This window comes from Branchiostoma lanceolatum, chromosome 6 (assembly GCF_035083965.1).
Source record: "Branchiostoma lanceolatum isolate klBraLanc5 chromosome 6, klBraLanc5.hap2, whole genome shotgun sequence".
In the NCBI taxonomy this organism is placed as follows: domain Eukaryota; kingdom Metazoa; phylum Chordata; class Leptocardii; order Amphioxiformes; family Branchiostomatidae; genus Branchiostoma; species Branchiostoma lanceolatum.
In genome coordinates this window covers 21272957-21292782 of record NC_089727.1, presented here as the reverse complement: position 1 = coordinate 21292782, position 19826 = coordinate 21272957, and the positions used below count along the sequence as shown (strand labels likewise).

Sequence of the window (19826 nt, the reverse complement as noted above, 5' to 3'; positions counted from 1 at the left end):
CTGAAATTCACAAGAAGAGTAAAGCTACAATTGTCTACAAGGCCCTTAACGGTCTGACTCCTCCCTACATCACTGCAATGTTTACCCAATTATCCCATGTACACACCCATAACACCCGCCTAAGGGCACAAGGTGGCCTTCAGTTGCCAATGACACACTTGGAATACAGAAGACGAGCCTTTTCGTCCTCTGGAGCTGCACTTTGGAATACATTACCACAACATCTCAAATCAGCCAGATCACTTTCACTTTTTAAACAACTATATGATGTCCACTGCCTTTCTGCCAAACATTGATATGCAAATTCCGTTCTAGTCCTTTCTTTTTTGACGTTATTCCATTGTTTTTCTATGTTACATTTTGTTATATTTATGTTTTTTTGTGTTATACTTATGTTTTATTCATTTTGTTATTTGAAATCAGTTGTAATAAGTTAGTATTTCCAAGCATTTAGTTAAGTTTACTTTGTATTATTATTCAATTACAGTTTGTGTTACTTTTGTTATCTTATGTATTTAAGTTTGAATGTGGGGATTTGCCCCCCAGGGCACATTGAAAAATGCCATCTCAGGCGATATGTACCTCCTGGATAAATAAAAATAAACAAACAAACAAAATTAAGCACAGCGACTTTCGTAAGGTCTACTACATACATACATACATACATACATACATACATACATACATACATACATACAAACGAATAAGTGCATACAAATGAGTTTGATTAAACACAATCATATGGGATAGAGCAACATATATTATATGAACGTAACCATGTATTTTGTATCTGGTTGCCTGTACTTAGCCAGTGATAGGGCATGAATGTACAATAAAGGATATCATTATAACAGCTTCCGCTAATTCCCCTAGCTTTCACCATTCCAACAAACCCACTTACGATACAAAACGTGGGTCTCTTCAATTTTCACTGCCTTCAAAAAAGAAGTCAAACCCAACCACAACCATAGTTAACTTTAGTTAACTTAGAACTTTCACAGTAGTCTAGATAACTATTTTTGATTTCTATATTTTCATGTACTTGTTTGTCTGCAATTAGCCTTCGGGCATGAACTTGCAATAAAGTTAATTTTATTATTATCATTATGATTTCTCCCTCAAAATAAGACATTTGCTTACATAATTAAGGAGAAGAAAGAGACATCATTCCCACCCCTTGGTTAATTGTTTTTGCATCGTAATTTTTGTTGTTTCTAGGGTGACGCCGCTTGATTATACAGAGTAATTACATACATTATTCAAATATTGTAAGTGAAAACCCCATTTACAGTCTTTTAACCTAAATCCCTCTCGACATTGGCAAACATATTCCTCATTTTGCCGAACTCTGTGAACCATTAAGTACGCCCCCTCCACCAGTTGAGCCTAACCAAAAGCATCACAGGCGCAGGTAAAAAAGAAAAGCAAAATTTGTCAAGCATTGTCTTTCAATTATTTTTATAGATATGATCGTGAATCAAACAAAGAAAATCGATCATTTTATGGTACTGGTCTGAATTTATGGAGGGTGACCTACGATTCTTATTTTCCAGACCTCCTCTTAAAATCCCATAGACTATTCCTTCGTTCCTTTGTACATTCAGTCTTTGTAGTGGCACGTTATAGCTAGATAGGTAAACATATGTCCTTCCTGTCTCGTAGCAGGGTATATTTTGACAGGGAGGGGTTGCTAGGTCTTCCCCTTTAATGCGCTCTTCTGTAAGAATGTTTGTTTAATAGTCGGATCTCGGCACTGTCAGGATTCGTGTTTTGGTGTAATTAAAATGCCTTAAAATTGTGCACAAAATTGTGCTTGCTTATCTCGAGCAGTATGCCGTATGCCTTACACACACACAACCACACAAACACTCACACACACACACACACAAACATGGACACGCAAACAAAAGCACAATGTATTTAAAGTACAGAATTAAGACACTCAATAAGATAACACAGAAAGGTCTAACGCCCCATCCCAGATTATTTTTATTGTTTTTTTTTGTTTTTTTTACTTCGGGATGAAACAAAATTCGCAATTTCGCATTCAGTCCCGGATTTTGAAAATCTTGCCTTTTTGGTGCCAACATGGCACTAAACCGATTACTGAACCGATTATATATAAGTACAGGGAATGGAGTGCATGCTTTGACTTCTATGTCTATTTGGCGGACATGTTTGTCAGTGATCCAAAGCTAGTAGAGCTTTGAGTCTTCGATTGAGTAGTTATGATTTGAAATTAAAGAAAGAGGGTACGTATAGATGGCGATCATCTGAATCCAAGATGCAGTTCATCATTGTCAGACACATTGTTTATAAGAGTAATAAGGTGACGAAATAAGCCTGCGTCGAAAAAATACAACCTGTTGTGGCCCTTAAAAGGACAACAGAGAAAAAATATGTTACATGAATTTGAGTGTTAAAATGTTAAACACTGCAAATATAGATTTTCCTCATTAGTAATGCAAATTATGTCCCAATTAGCATTTTTTTCTGTGCGCCTGATGGTTACGGGCTGGCCGCACAAACGGCCCAGTACAAAATTAAGTTATCAATTAAAGCACCAAAAAAGCCCAGAAAGCCGGCTATGAAGGGTATAAAACAACTTTGATATAAGACACTGACCTATACGAAGCAGGAAAAAGGCCCTAAGGGAGTGTGGTTTTCTGAGTTAGTTCCGAATGGAATAACACAGGGGGCAAACGGTAACTAATACAATAAGAGATAAAAGTAATAACTTAATCTTTTAGTAGCCTGCATTCAATCAAGCCTCCTGTGACCGCTCGCCGCCCTAGGCCCTGTAACCGCCTCGCAACCCAAGAGCTTGATAGCTAGGGCGGCTAACTCAAGGGAATCCTCCTTTCTAAATATGGATAATTTATGCAGCCGTCATCAGCCCACAGAGCTGCCTGCCCAGGCCAACTCTAGTTGCTAAGGATCCATTGCTGTTGCTATCCAGTGATTGACAGCTGCAGATGTCTGATCTGCATGTGGTAGGAAGAGATTTTCACAGACCGTTTCTCTGTACTTTTGACATTTTTCGGCAGTCAAGTCTTTCCTTGTTTGATTTTCAAACTTGGTTTTTGATGTGGGAAAAACTAACATTGTCTGCCTCTAAAGGAACAGATAGACCAAAGAGGTTCAAAATCCCTTTTAACCGGCTTGGATACATCTCATTTCTCACCCTCACAACATCTGGATCTCATTTCCTATCCTTTCCTCCCCGTCTGCCTGTGGTGCCAGTTGTGACAGCTAACAGACAGGATAACTAGGTGGTTTTCTATGGCAATGGGAGCCTAGCTGAAATCCTGGCCTCTGATTGGTGTTACTATATTTGATAACAGTTCTCCCAGCTTAGAGCAACCAGAGCACAAACTCCGCGGGGAGGGGAGAGAAACCCCCGGACAGCTGGAGTTTGCGTTACACAGACTAATCTCTTAGCAACCTGTTTCGAAAACCTAAAATTATGCCCTTTTCTCAATTCATAGGAGGTAGTTTTAGAAATTACAGAGGGAATCATATCTATGTATTAGGTACTTCGGTGTCAGGCCATGCACAATTTTCATGTCAATGGATCAAAAGCGTCGCCTGGGGATTCGTACGGGAACTGCATTTATCTTCTATTAAAGGAACTTCGCTTTCATAGTTCCCAGAACGTAATCGATTAAGGCCGTCTTCTCGTATTTAAGATTATTATCTTGTATATAGGTCTCACTTGTCTTTGTAACGTTGACTAAAGTGAGCAAAAGCGATTTGGCAGTTGTAATATGTTTGAATAGCATGCTAATTACCGTGTAAGCATTACGTTCTGAAGACAACCCAGTCCCCTCATCGATATCAGACCATGTTGATTTGTTTATATGGATGACATCCACGCCCGCATTATTTCTCGTCCTTTCTCCCCAAAAAGATTTAGGAATAAAGGAGGACGACATCTATATGATCAAATCAACATGGCCTTATATGGAAAAAAGAAGAAGAATGTTACATACCTTGGGTTTAGTCCGAGGAAAACTCACATTAGAGGCGTTGTCTGACCTCTAAAGTGTCCATCTACCGACTGTTATTGAATTTCTGAAGGCTTAAAGTATCTCTACTGGGTTAGAACAAATCAGTTCCAAACTGCATTTATTCTAGAGTATACTGGACACTCCAAACACGGCTAAAATCTTTCAAAAGAAAATATCCAAAACCGTTACCTTACCTTCAAAATTGCAACATTTCCAGTGAACAACTGTACTTATAGTTAACATTGCTAGGTGACGCTTTCGATTCATGAAGATGGAGGCTATTGCTACAGCAGTTGATGTAAGATCTACGAACCACGTGTGCCAGTGAGTTTTTTCTTTCCTCTGTTCAGTTGTTTATACCCAACCAAACTACTCTTCCTAAGTACAGTGCTTAACACTTTTTTTACCATATTATATTATTTTACCATATTATTCTGCATTTATTCTAGTAAGGACACAAGGTATTTCATCGCATATGAATACCCAGTGTAGTTGCTTCAGATGATGGCACAACAAGCTCATTTCTGCATTTGTTGAAGTTAGTCTATTGAGATGTATACAAATCTACAAGGACATGTTTACTGTTGAATCAAGGAGGTTTTACATTATACATAAATGAATGCAGGACAAAAAGACCTGTTGGTCATGATATCTTATTTCGTCGCCTAAATTCTTGTTTAACAAGAATTATGATCTCAAAATTTGAAAATATAGGAATCTTTTTTTGGGGGGGGCCCGCCTTTTTTTTTTCGCCCTATCTCATTAATTTTGGAGCCTGTGGAGGATGCCATCCATAAAATTTACTTGCTGTGGCCTTAACTGTAATACACCGAGACTCAGACAGAAACACGTATGCTGATTACTCAAACAAGAGTATCTACTCGAAGTTGTTCCTAATGCTGTCACTCACAAAAACATTTCTAGACAAATGTCATCATTTCTTTTTAGGTTTTTGTGGCATTCATCATCTTTTGTGAAATGCGCTACCAAATAGCGACATTGCTAAAAACAGACTCACATTTATTTATTTATTCAGATTACCACATTTGTGGAAGGATTGACATAACAGGTGAACTATCACATTTTCAAGATGTCAACCCTGACCAGACTGTAAGGTTTGGACCATCGCACACCGGGGTATGCCCCTACTCTTTTTCGAAAGGTGTGGTGGGTTCTTTGACGTGCTCAAGGTGTCACTCTCCCCAAACACGGGACCTCCATTTAACGTGCCTATCCCTAGATTAGCTAGGTACTCATTTACACCTGAGTTAGGAAAGTCGTGGGGCGCATGTTCAGACATGTCTGGGGGCAGGCCGGGTTCGAACTCGGGTCCCCTTGTTTGACAGTCGGATGTCCTATCCATTACACATTCTATCCACACGATGCGACGTTCGGAAAATATAGTCTATCGCCCTTTATGAAACAGTCGGTGCTGACTGAGCAAAGTGCTTTCCTCCTTGTCGTCCGTTGAAGCAAAACAATGGCAGTTCTTGTACACATTGCCGCACCAAACCGTTTATACTATGAGAACAAAATATAATGTTACATAATTGAGGCATCCATGAGAATGTTGTCGGCCTCCAATCCTTTAATAACTACTGAGACAGCCTTTTTGGGGGTTATGTCTTTTCCTGTATATTTAGTAGCCATGCGCCGTTTAGACGTTTATATGTCTCATGCTAATATAAGCACACATACACGCTGTTACACAGGCAAACAACTTTAAAAAACACAGATGCCATTCAATTGCAACTATTTAAGCTTTATTAGAATAAATGAAAAAAGAACAAGAATAAATGTTTAACTTCCTTAACATCGCCAGTCACAATGACAGACAGCAGATAAAGCAGTGTTGGTACCTGCTTAAGTTTAGAGACTTTATATTAACAGTGGTTTCAATTGTTGTTTTTTTCTTCTTGACATTGGAACTAACCAGATGTAACTCAACCAGCAATTAACTGCTTTAGAGGTTTTCCTTCGCATGATCGTTACTATAGCCACATTTTCCCAACTTAGTTCGTTGCTCGTTAAAACCTATAGATGATTGTATCATAATGAACTCATTTGATCAGTTAGCATAGATTCTATATCTCAAGTTCTTTACGCATTACAAGTTCTTCAACATAATCATCATCCATTCATCTTGGAAAAATATGATCTTATAAATCTGCTGACATCATTGATGTACAGATGAAAGTTTTACCAGCAACAGAAGAAAAAAAAAACAATGCGGTGTTTTGTTTTTATGGTACCTGTATTAAAACATAGTTGATCAAGTATTCTATACAGGTCTTAACTCTAAGGTAAGAACCAGATAATATGCTTTACCTTAGGTCTTTAGATGGTACAAAGTTTGTACTACAAACTTTACATTCTTTACTTTTGTGTTGTTAGGCTTTCAATCGTACAGACCGGGGTTTAACTCTCACTTAACGTTACCTATGGATAATATATACTTGCTGAAACATGGTCAAATTGCCACAAAAAAGCATCTATGCTTTGATACAGATTTTACACATGTTTTAAGACAGCTGTGGTGGAGTAACAACTTGTCTTTAAGATACACGATGATTCTGTCTCAAAGACATGAGGTTCTTGTTTGTAGATTTTACAAAGCAATCGGTTATACAAAGCGATAAAACTATAACATATTAGCACATCGTCAACTCCTATGGCAGACTTGTTGTAAACATTAAAGGAAACAATATGTCATCAGAAGGACATTGTGTGCCATTAGCTAAATAAATGATACTAAACAGCAAATATTCTATTTGCACATCGTCAAATCCTATGGCAGTCTTGTTGTAATCATTAAGGGAAACAATCTGCCATTAAAAGGGCATTTTGTGCCTTTATCTGAATACGCGGTAATAAAAAGCTGTATCAAACTATATGAAAGGTAATTGAAGGTGATGAACTATAATTTGCAAATGCCTCGAACAACACAGCGATTGAGGACAGGCAATCGTGCAGATATAAGGTTGCTGATAGAAAGAAATAGTGAGTTGAATCATTTCAGAACTTTTCAGTTTAATTACATCTTTATGATTAATATATCACTCTATATCTGCATGAACAGCCCAAACCACCCCCCCCCCGCATGCTGGTGCTACGCCTGATTGTCGACAAATGTGACTGCTGTCTTCCCTTATTTAGGAATGTATGGCTTTTGGACAGCACTTAACTTTTTGGCCCGTCCAGCAGCATGCTCCGTCCCCGCAATCGGTCCATTTCACGGCTTTCTGAAAGTTGAGGCAGGAGCCACCGCAGAACGGAGCTGTACCGTACCAGCGGCAGGCAGAATCTGAAAAAGCATAGAAAATGCACTTAATTATGTTGGATTGTATAAACGATAAACAATGATATGAAAATGAAGGACGGCCAAACGAATTGAAATAAGTCTTAGAATACATTGTCATTAAAGAAGATAATAGAATCTCAGTCCAGATGATCCATTACTGACTTGCGACTGAAGATGGTTGGCAAATTGTCAACATTGATAAGCCCATCTTTAATAACGGACAGGTGAATACAACGGAATGTGTGTTATACTGATGTGGACCTCATTTGCACAATCTATGCAGAAACTAATATTTTCCTTACGGTAAATGCTAGGGATGTCATATTGAAAGTGTATCTTAGGGAAAGGTGAATACAACTGAATTTAATTTAAGCAGGAACTTCATATTTATATTACGGTAAAGCAGTAGAGAACCCTTGCTTAACGCTATGCTGCCCTTGTGGGTGAGCGAGTAAGTGTGTGTGAGTGAGTGAGTGAGTGAGTGAGCTAATGAGTGAATGTAGGTTTAGGAAATATGAATATAAGTGAATGCGTGTTATAAAATTGGGCACCTCATTTGCATATTTAATGTCGAAATTTCATATTTCCCTTACCGTACATGCTAGGGATGCGAAGAGATAAAAAAATGAGATAATTACCCTCCTCAGAACGATCCTTTTGCTCCTCCTTGTCACCAACTATATGTAACAGACATGTGATTAGTCTAATATCTAAATTAAGGTTCATATAATAGTAAAGTGTTTATCGCAAGTTTGTCACTTCTCAGCTGTTTACTAGCGCATTCTTAGTCTTTACTATTATACTAGCTTTCAGCATGCACACCTTGCATTAAACCTTTTAATGCATTAAGCTATTTTGTTACTCTTTCCTCGAAACAAGGTAAAAGTCAGATTTGTGGGAGATGCTTGTGACAATGACAACAACAACAAAAATCAGCAGAAGCAGAATAGGTTCAATGTAAGGAGCACACTTTTAAGAATAGACAAAAATAAGCGTTAATTGATTTTCCAATTATGTTCTGACATGTCTTTCATCCTTCAGTTAAGTAGTTAGAATAAATTACACTTGCATCGATAAGAATACGTATCATTTGCTATATAGTTTCCAAATATGTCGGTCTGTTAAGATTTCGTATGCAGCGGACGTTAATTTGATACAACCTTAACAATGTCCAAGAATCCAGTGTTCGTTGAATGAACTTGATTTCTGTTAATAACCCGTGATCCGTGCAAAACGATGCCGAAAGCCATAGATCTTTTTATTATTGGAAATCTTGGTTACCTTCCAGTAAAATCTGGAGAATACTCTTCTCGAGTTTGTCAACCACTTCCGCCTGCTTTTGGTCACTGTCGACAGCTGAAACAGCATAACGACAATAAGTTAAATGTATTGAAAACCTTCAAGTTCTTGAGCTCAGTTTCCTGTTATAAAGTGATGATGAATGGAATGTGTGGATGATAGAGTAAAAATAGAATTATAGAGTAATTTGAAACAGTTGAGAATCTTTCTTCAAAAACATAATTCGTGATCATTATGGTATTGCATCAAAATTGATGGGAAATGTAAAAATTGTTAACGTTAGTCTTGTACAGCATTTATTACCTTGGAAGCTGATCAGCAAGGGAAGATACGAACACTTAATGAAAAAAAGAACTAGTGATAAATATTACCAAGTTGCTTCATCTAGAATCTTGAATGTTTGAAGTCCAAGAGATGTTCACTGAACACTATGAACTAACCCAAGTGCTGAAAAGTTAAAAACGTAGGACTGCTTTCCTGTTCAGGCTGAGATTGTTCATTTTTTCATATATTGTTATATACCCTTTGTTATATACCCTTTACGTATACGTTACATACATTCTTTAATTGTACAAGAAAAATATTTGATTTAACTTAACCCTCAAACACCCGAGTGGGGTCATTTTTGACCCCAGGCGTGGATTTTGACGTGCTATCTGAACATGTTTGATCTGAAAAAATTCCGTGACTTTGTCAGTAGACATCTTTTCTGACCTCTCATAATTTTCTAGGGAGATGGGCACAATACTGTTGACGTTATACAGGGAAGTCTGTGATGAGTCCGCTGGGTTCAATTTTGAAGCCAGCAAAAATTATGTGCTGTTTTTGAGACCTGCCCTCTGTAACTCCTGAACTACTTATGGTATGACCACCAAATTTTTAGAGGATGATGCACATGTGAATTAGTATTACCATGACAAATTTCATGTCATATTGACGTAATATGACGTCATGATGACGTAATTTTATGGGATTCTATCCGCCATCTTGGATATTGATGGATGACGTCATCAAATCAGCATAAAATATCAATGTTGAATCCTAAAAGTTTCATTGGATTACATAAGATCATAACAAAGTAAGAAAATATATTTGGCGTACAAACAAAGCCTCGAAACGTCATTGTTTGAACTAAAATTAGCAGATTTTGTCAAATATGCCTGTCAAAAACCCGTTGCCATGGCAACTCGGAAAACGATGAACTCACTTTTTCCATTTGAAATTTTTGTTAAGGACAATTTATGAAAAGCCACCAAGTTTGGTGGCTCTCGCGTAAGCCGTTCATTAGTGATGCAACATGAAATTTGGCTTGGGTCTGAAAACTCCCATACCGGTATAAACAGGAATAGTTCAAGAAGTGGTCCTTCTGCTCTTTTTGCATAAATAATGATAATGAACGGGATTTATTCATATCTAAAGATGCCAAAACATTCCTCTTACATTGATGAAGCAATGTATGGATAACAATCAGCGAAAAAAGTAGAAATGGAGATTTTACTAAACAAAACATTTTTGGGTCATTTTTGACCCCGCTCAGGCAATTAAAAATAGGTTCGGGTGTTTGAGAGTTAATGAACACATGTATGTTTAGTTTTGACAGAGAATAGATAGTTTAAAATGTTTGAAGCTGACCTGAACTAGAAGAAAAAAGGAGTGCCACACATCCAAGCACGATGACACCAACAACCTTCATGTTTGATTCCTTTTATCCTGGACAAAAAACAAACAAAGTTATCTCCTCCGGACTACTTCTACAATAGGAAAGTGACGACATTGACAGTAATGGCACTGAAAACGAACGCAATGAACAATAGGACGTGGAGATGATTAGAATTTGACTAAATAAGAAGATCATCACTTGGAAGGAGGTATGAAGAAGCCTTCAAAGCTGCTTGAGAGGAAATGCTGGTCAACGACAAAACTGTTTCACTCAGATTGGACTGACCACAGGTCTCGTTTTTTTCAAACAATGGCCCTTAGCAGAATTTTTAACTGCAACTGTTTTGAAAATACAAACATTGCGCCAGAAGATTTACGTCAAACACACGCACACACACACACACACACACACACACACACACACACACACACACACACACACACACACACACACACACATACACACACACAAACACACACACACACACCAGCCTGGACGTCTAAACGTTAGACATTTTATTCATCCAGGATCTGAAATGAAACGAGAACTGGGTGAAAATTATCCAACTCACTCTTGTATCATTCACTACAGGCCATATCCAAACAGTAAAAGCGTGCCTTGTAAAAACACGTGTTCTCAGCACGGTAGACAAAGGTCAAAATTAAAGCCAGACTAGTGAAACCGTCTGTATTCGTAGCCCCTACGTGTATGCCAATTATAGAGCTTAGATTGAACAATAACTAACGTAGGCAAGTCGTTCAACCTGTTATTTCCCCAAATAGAGGAGGGGCAGTGACGAAGGTCATGTTTTGGGCTTGTCGCAAGCTCGGACATCAACACTACTTGCAAATGCCAGAATATCGGTACGTTGTAGTTGTCCTTCTAATGGTAAAATTCTTATAGAACTGAATTACCCCCAAGCATACTATTATGGAAAGGTAATTTTTCTACCTAATTCTTGAGAGTGATTTTATCTCAACATGCTTCCATGGACCTCTCTCAGAATATCAAGTTTTCATGTCATGGAACAAAACATTATCCGGCCGCAATAGCCGTTGAGGTCCCCGACTCAGGTTAATCTTAGATATCACGGATTGTTTAAGACAATCTGACTTGAAACTTAAATGAAATAGAATAATGTCCGAATTTTAGTTTAAACTTTAAAGTAATTTAACTCGGAACAGGGGGAGGGGGAAGCAAAATATGCATTCATACCTGTAAGACAGTGTGGTGTTTACATCGGATAGATAGCAATTATTCAAGAGCAGCCAACCGATCAAGGTGCAGCCCCCCTCCCTTCTGTAAGTACTTTAATAAAAGAGGGGGAGGGTACGACAAGAAAGGCATGCATACCTGTGTGACAGTGTGATATTTGCATCGAAAGGGTAGGTATTATTCAAGAGCAGCCAACCGAAAAAGGTGTAGCCCCCCTCCTCCGGTAAGAATGTTTGGTCAATAGGTTGGTCTCCGCATGCTCTGGGTGACTTTCCCTGTTCAATTTCTCACTAGGACAATTTTGAATTTACCTAAAAAGCTGCGGTAGAATTGATGGACGTCTTCATTTGCGTCTAACGAAACTGACCTTTATATAAGTTCGCAAAAACAAAGTTAACAGAATTTCTGTCTGGGCCGGTAAAACGAAAACTGCGTTTGAGAATTTCGCCGTATACATAAGAAAACAAACACAGGCAGACACACACACACACGCACATACGCACGCACACACACACACACACACACACACACACACACACACACATACACACACACACACACACACACACACACACACACACAAACAAACACACACACACACACACACACACCTTTATACAGTACATTCCTTGAATAGAGAGAGCAGCTGCACCTTTCTCACTTCCTTACCCAATTTCTAAGATAAATGCTACCTTCATAACATTTCTTACAAAGTGATACAATTTTATTGAGCGTTGATTGACCACTACGGAATTTGACAGACAAATTTTTCCGTCAATCTGAAAAGAAGTGGTAGAAACTGTTTTAAACTATTGACTATTTTAGTTAACTGGAGTGGATGTGCTGAACATAGTTGTAATTATGAATGCTTGGGGAAGGGAAGCTATAATTATACATGTATCTAATAGGCAGATTTTATCTAGTTCAACCTACCGATCGAAGTGGAGCTCCCGTCCCTTTGTAAGATTTTTTTAAAAATGATGGTTGGCGTAATTTTTCTCAGTAATTTATTATGAAATTTTTGCTGGGACCACCATATAAGGATCGTTTGCTGCCCAAGGGCGACGAAGGTTGGTGCATACAGATAGTTACCAAATGTTTGTCACACACGCACAAACATACACACACACACACACACACACACACACACACACACGCACACACACACACGAACGCACACACAGAACATAGGGTAGGATTTCCACACTAAGATCAGAATAGGGAGTTTACAAAACAAGATAATCTAAAGCATGGGTAGATTATCAAACCTTTGAATATTTAAAAACCCCTCGCGCCTAATCAGTTGGGGAAAAAGCGGGTTTCAAATTGGAAATGTGTCGCCAACCAACCCTGGCGTTCTGCGACCGCAAGCTTGTTAAAACCAACCTTACAGAAAGCCACTATCAAACCATGCTGATTTTTCGCTCGTAGGGGGTCTGACATAAATTAAGAAAGGCATGAAAAATACTACACAACTCACGCTTGATACAGTGACTACAGCGATATCAAAACTGTAGAAGCTTGTCTTGTTCAGACGTCTCTTCTGAGTGAGGTTTTTACAGGTAGATCAAAACTTTCCCCGACTAGACAGAGCGTCTCCCAGCTTGGTATCTGACAAATGACAGAGTCCCTTTGCAACAATGGTTCGTATTAGTTAGCCGTCAAACCAGTTGGTTAAGAGGAGAGGGAGGGCGGTGTCATAGTTCATGTTTTGTGTTTGCCTCAATTACTACCCTATAACTTGGTGACAGCCCCTTTTCTGACAGCCCAATGCTCTAACCAGTACGCCACACGACACCACACAAAAAGTTAAGTATCCATGTTAAAGGAACTACTAACCACGATTTCAGCATAATAGTTCAACGGAACCCGATAACAATATCAGTATGGCCACGACATGGCATATGAACTGTGATAAAATTTATCTGCCTTTGACCTATTCTATACAGATGTTTGACAAGATAATCGGTGCCAATTGTACATGGCTGAATACGCGCAAACACAATGCCCTGTAACAGGCCAAGACACACACCTTTGCACAGTACATTTCTTGAAAAGGGTGAGGAGCTACACCTTTCTCAGTTCATTACCCAAACGCAAGATAAAAGCTACATTCATAACATTTCTTACAATGTGATAAAAGTTTAGTCATCGCTGACAAAATTTTCCATTACTCTTTAAAGCAATGTCAGAAGATATTCTAAACTCTTAACTGATTTAGTTAATAGGAGTGGAAGGGATGAACATAGTGGCAATCATAGATGCTTGACTGAAGGAAAGTTATTTTATCTTATAATCAGATTTTACACAGTTTAACCTACAGATCAAGTTGAAGCTATCGTCCCTTTTTAAGATTCTTTCTATAATGGTTGGGTTCTCCGAACTCGAGGCATGATTTTATTCTCAGTAATTTTTATATTTTTTTCTACGATTACCTTATAAAGATCAGATGCTGTCAAAGGGCCACGAAGATTGGTGCATACAGAAAGTCACGGAATGTTCATCACACACACAAACACACATACACATACACACACACAGACACAAACACAAACAAACACACACACACAAACACACACACATACACTCACATACACACACACAGACACAAACACACACACACACAAATACACAATAATCACATTCAAACATGTACGCATACACACATACGCACACACACAAATATAGGGAATGATTTCCACACTAAGTTTAGAATAGGGAATTTACAAAACAAGATGAAAGCATTGTGTGATTATTAACCATTTGAATATTTATGACCCCCTCGCGCGTAATAAGTTGGGAAATAAGCGGGTTTCAGATTGGAAATGTGTTGCTAATCAACATTGGCGAACTGAGACCGCAGGCTTGTTAAAACCAAACTTACAGAAAGACACTATCAAACCCTTCTGATTTTTACTCGTTCGAGGTCTAAAATAAAATTAGAAAGGCATGTAAAAATTCTACACAACTTACCCTTGATGCAGTGACTACAGCGATATAGAAACTGTAGAAGCTTGTCTTGTTTAGACGTCTTTTCTGAGTGACTTTTTTACAGGTAGCTCAAAACTTTCCCCGACTAGACAGAGCGTCTCCCAGCTTGGTATCTGATAATGACAAAGTCCCTTTACAACAATGGCTCGTATTGGTAAGCCGTCAAACCAGTTGGTTCAAGAAAAGAGGGAGGGGCGGTGTTCTTCTTATGGTAAAATTATCATACAACTGTATTACCCCAAAGGCCAACCTTCATGGAAAAGTAATTTTTCTTACTAATTCTTGAGAGTGATTATATCTGAAAATGCTTCCATAGACCTTTCTAAGAACATCAAGTTTTCATGTCATGTAACAAACCATAATCCGGCCGTAATAGCCTTTGAGGTCCCTGACTCAGGGTAATTTTATATATCACGGATTGATAAAAAAACAATCTGACTTTGAAATAAAACGAAATAGAATAATGTCTAAAATTGACATTCATACCTGTAAGATAGTGTGGTGTTAACATCGGATGAATGGCAATTATTCAAGATCAGCCAAACGATCAAGGTGCAGCCCCCCTCCCTTCATTAAGTACTTTAACTCAAAAGAGAGGGAGGAGATGGCAGGAGAGGCATGCATACCTGTGTGACAGTATGATATTTGCATCGAAATGGTCAATATCATTATCCGGCTGCAATAGCCTTTAAAGGCCCCTGCCTCAGATTAATTTCAGATATCATTGATTGTTAAACCCAATCTGACTTAAAACTTAAATGAAATAGAGTAATGTCCGATTTAGAAAAAAAAAGTAATTCATCTCAGAACAGGGGGATGGGGAGTAAAATTGACATTCATAAATGGAAGGCAGTGTGGTGTTTAAATAGGATAGATATCAATTATTCAAGAGCAGCCAACCGATCAAGGTGCAGCCCCCCTCCCTTCTGTACGTACTTTAACACAAAAGAGGGGGAGTGTACGACAAGAAAGACATGCATGCCTGTATGACAGTGTGATATTTGCATCGAATGGGTAGGTATTATTCAAGAGCAGCCAACCGAAAAAGGTGTAGCCCCCCTTCCTTAAGTAAGAATTTTTGGTCAATGGCTTGGTCTCCGTATGCGCAGGTTGACTTTCCCTGTTCAATTTCTCGCTAGGACATTTTTGAATTTACCTAAAAAGCAGCGGTAGAATTGATGGACGTCTTCATTAGCAGTCTAACGAAACTGACCTTTATATAATTCGAAAAAACAAAGTTAACACTCACACACACACACACACTCACGCACTCACACATACACACACACACAAGCACACACTTAAACCATAACACACATACACAGATATGTCGGGAAACATGGCCTTGGCGAAGTTAATATTGCATTGACTAAAAAAAAAAGAAAACCGGGAAAGTTTGCAGAATGCCCTGTACAATACCAAGACACAAGCCTTTATACAGTACATTCTTTGAAAAGAGAGAGGAGCTGCACCTTTCTCACTACATTACCCGATGCTAAGATAAAAGCTACCTTCAAAACATTTCTTGTAATGTGATAAAAGTTTATGGGTCGTTGATTGACCACTACGGAATTTAAAAAAGTTTTTCTTCAATCTGAAAAGAAGTGGTAAGCTGTTTTAAATTATCAGCTAATTTAGTTAATGGGAGTACGACTGGAGTTAAGAATGCTTGACTGAAGGGAAGGTATAATTATACATGTATCTAGTAGGCAGATTTTATACAGTTCAAACTACCGATCAAGGTGGAGCTCCCGTCCCTTTGTAAGTATTTTTTTTAGAATGGTTGGGTCTCCGAACTCTAAGTGTAATTTTTTTCTCAGTAATTCCTTCCTGGGACCACCTTATGTTCCTATCAAAAGGAAACACAAGCGCGCCCGAGCGTACAAACACACACACACACACACACAGACACACACACACACACACACACACACACACACGCACACACTAACACACACACACACACACACACACACACACACACACACATACACACACAAAACACACCCACAAAACACACACATACTCACAGGCACACCCCAAAAAATAGGGAAGGATTTCCACACTAACTTTGGAATAGAGAATTTACAAAACAAGATACTCTAAAGCATGGGATGATTATCAACCCTTTGAATATATAAGACCTCCTCGCGCGTAGTCAGTCGGGAAATAAGTGGGTTTCAAATTTGAAATGTGTTGCTAATCAACATCGGCATTCAGGCTTGTTATGCCAAACTCACAGAAAGCCACTATCAAATTGTGCTTATTTATGCTCGACACACGACGCCACAAAAAATTGAAGTATCAAGGGGTGATTATCAACCCTTTGAATATTTATGACCCCCTCGCGAGAAATCGGTTGGGAAATAAGCGGGTTTCAGATTGGAAATGTGTTGCTAATCAACATTGGCGAACTGAGACCGCAGGCTTGTTAAAACCAAACTTACAGAACGACACTATCAAACCCTGTTGATTTTTACTCGTTTGGGGTCTGAAATAAAATAAGAAAGGTATGTAAAATACTACACAACTTACGCTTGATGCAGTGACTACAGCGATATAGAAACTGTAGAAGCTTGTCTTGTTTAGACGTCTCTTCTGAGTGACTCTCTTACAGGTAGCTCAAAACTTTCCCCGACTAGACAGAGCGTCTCCCAGCTTGGTATCTGATAATGACAGAGTCCCTTTACAACAATGGCTCGTATTATTAGTAAGCTGTCAAACCAATTGGTTCAAGAGAAGAGGGAGGGGCGGTGTCCTTCTTATGGTAAAATTATCATACAACTGCATTACCCCCAAGGCCAACCTTCATGGAAAAGTAATTTGTCTTACTAATTCTTGAGAGTGATTATATCTGAAAATGCTTCCATAGACCTTTCTAAGAACATCAAGTTTTCATGTCATGTAACAAACCATAATCCGGCCGTAATAGCCTTTGAGGTCCCTGACTCAGGGTAATTTTAGATATCACGGATTGTTGAAAACAATCTGACTTTAAAATGGAACGAAATAGAATAATGTCCAAGATTGACATTCATACCTGTAAGATAGTGTGGTGTTAACATCGGATGAATGGCAATTATTCAAGATCAGCCAACCGATCAAGGTGCAGCCCCCTCCCTTCATTAAGTACTTAAACTCAAAAGAGAGGGAGGGGACTGCAGGAGAGGCATGCATACCTGTGTGACAGTTTGATATTTGCATCGAAAAGGTCAATATCATTATCTAGCTGCAATAGCCTTTAAATGTCCCTGACTCAGATTAATTTCAGATATCATTGATTGTTAAACACAATCTGACTTAAAACTTAAATGAAATAGAATAATGTCCGATTTAGAAAAAAAAGGAACTTATCTCAGAACAGGGGGAGGGGGAGCAAAATTGACATTCATAAATGGAAGGCAGTGTGGTGTTTAAATAGGATAGATAACAATTATACAAGAGCAGCCAACCGATCAAGGTGCAGCCCCCCTCCCTTCTGTAAGTACTTTAACACAAAAGAGGGGGAGTGTACGACAAGAAAGACATGCATACCTGTGTGACAGTGTGATATTTGCATCGAATGGGTAGGTATTATTCAAGAGCAGCCAACCGAAAAAGGTGTAGCCCCCCTTCCTTCGGTAAGAATTTTTGGTCAATGGCTTGGTCTCCGTATGCGCAGGTTGACTTTCCCTGTTCAATTTCTCACTAGGACAATTTTGAATTTACCTAAAGAGCAGCGGAAGAATTGATGGACGTCTAACGAAACTGACCTTTATATAATTTTGCAAAAACAAAGTAAACACACACACACGCACGCACTCACACATACACACACACAGAAACACACACTTACACCATAACACACATACACAGATATGTCGGAAAACATGGCCTTGGCGAAGATAATATTACATTGATTAAAAAAAAAAAAAAAACGGGAAAGTTTGCAAAATGCCCTGTACAATACCTAGACACGAGCCTTTATACAGTACATTCTTTGAAAAGGGAGAGGAGCTGCACCTTTTTTACTTCATTACCCGATTGCTAAGATAAAAGCTACCATCATAACATTTCTTATAATGTGATAAAAGTTAATGGGTCGTTGATTGACCACTACGGAATTTAAAAAAGTTTTCCTTCAATCTAAAAAGAAGTGGTAAGCTGTTTTAAATTATCAACTAATTTAGTTAATGGGAGTACGAGTGGAGTTAAGAATGCTTGACTGAAGGGAAGCTATAATTATACATGTATCTAGTAGGCAGATTTTATACAGTTCAAACTACCGATCAAGGTGGAGCTCCCGTCCCTTTGTAAGTATTTTTTTAGAATGGTTGGGTCTCCGAACTCTAAGTGTAATTTTTTTCAGTAATTTCTTCCTGGGACCACCTTATAAGGATCTGTTCCTATCAAAAGGAAACACACGCGCGCCCGAGCGTACACACACACACACATACACACACACACACACACACACACACACACACACACACACACACACACACACACACACATACAACACCCACACACCCACAAAACACACACATACCCACAGACACACACAAAAACATAGGGAAGGATTTCCACACTTACTTTGGAATAGAGAATTTACAAAACAAGATACCTTAAAGCATGAGGTGATTATCAACCCTTTGAATATATAAGACCTCCTCGCGCGTAGTCAGTCGGGCAATAAGTGGGTTTCAGATTGGAAATGTGTTGCTAATCAACATCGGCATTCTGAGACCGCAGGCTTGTTAAACCAAACTCATGGAAAGCCACTATCAAATTGTGCTTATTTATGCTCGACACACGACGCCACAAAAAAGTGAAGTATCAAGGGGTGATTATCAACCCTTTGAATATTTATGACCCCCTCGCGAGTAATCGGTTGGGAAATAAGCGGGTTTCAGATTGGAAATGTGTTGCTAATCAACATTGGCGAACTGAGACCGCAGGCTTGTTAAAACCAAACTTACAGAACGCCACTATCAAACCCTGTTGATTTTTACTCGTTCGGGGTCTAAAATAAAATTAGAAAGGTATGTAAAATACTACACAACTTACGCTTGATGCAGTGACTACAGCGATATCAAAACTGTAGAAGCTTGTCTTGTTCAGACGTCTCTTCTGAGTGAGGTTTTTACAGGTAAGTCAAAACTTTCCCCGACTAGACAGAGCGTCTCCCAGCTTGGTATCTGACAATGACAGAGTCCCTTTACAACAATGGCTCGTATTAGTAAGCCGTCAAACCAGTTGGTTCAAGAGGAGAGGGAGGGGCGGTGTCATAGTTCATGTTTTGGGCTTGCCTCAATTTGTAATATTTATCTATCTATAATTTATGGAAGGAATTCTACGATAAGTACAGAAT

At 38.7% G+C, this 19826-nt stretch overlaps 1 protein-coding gene across 4 annotated transcripts; it reads right to left on the bottom strand.

The window, feature by feature from the left end:
* Positions 1 to 5756: 5756 nt before the first annotated feature.
* Positions 5757 to 19663, bottom strand: LOC136437010 (uncharacterized). Of its 4 annotated transcripts, none has more exons than XM_066431434.1 (5): positions 19523 to 19663; positions 10243 to 10320; positions 8593 to 8667; positions 7950 to 7988; positions 5757 to 7314 (listed from the first exon to the last, which is right to left on the bottom strand). In XM_066431434.1, the coding sequence occupies exons 2-5, from the start codon at positions 10301 to 10303 to the stop codon at positions 7163 to 7165; spliced, it is 327 nt and encodes a 108-aa protein (XP_066287531.1). In that variant the 5' UTR covers positions 10304 to 10320; positions 19523 to 19663; the 3' UTR covers positions 5757 to 7162. The 4 variants fall into 4 exon arrangements, with proteins under 4 accessions (XP_066287531.1, XP_066287530.1, XP_066287532.1 ...); XM_066431433.1 differs by lacking the exon at positions 19523 to 19663 and adding an exon at positions 17012 to 17142; XM_066431435.1 differs by lacking the exon at positions 19523 to 19663 and adding an exon at positions 14459 to 14598.
* Between the last annotated feature and the right edge of the window lie 163 nt (positions 19664 to 19826).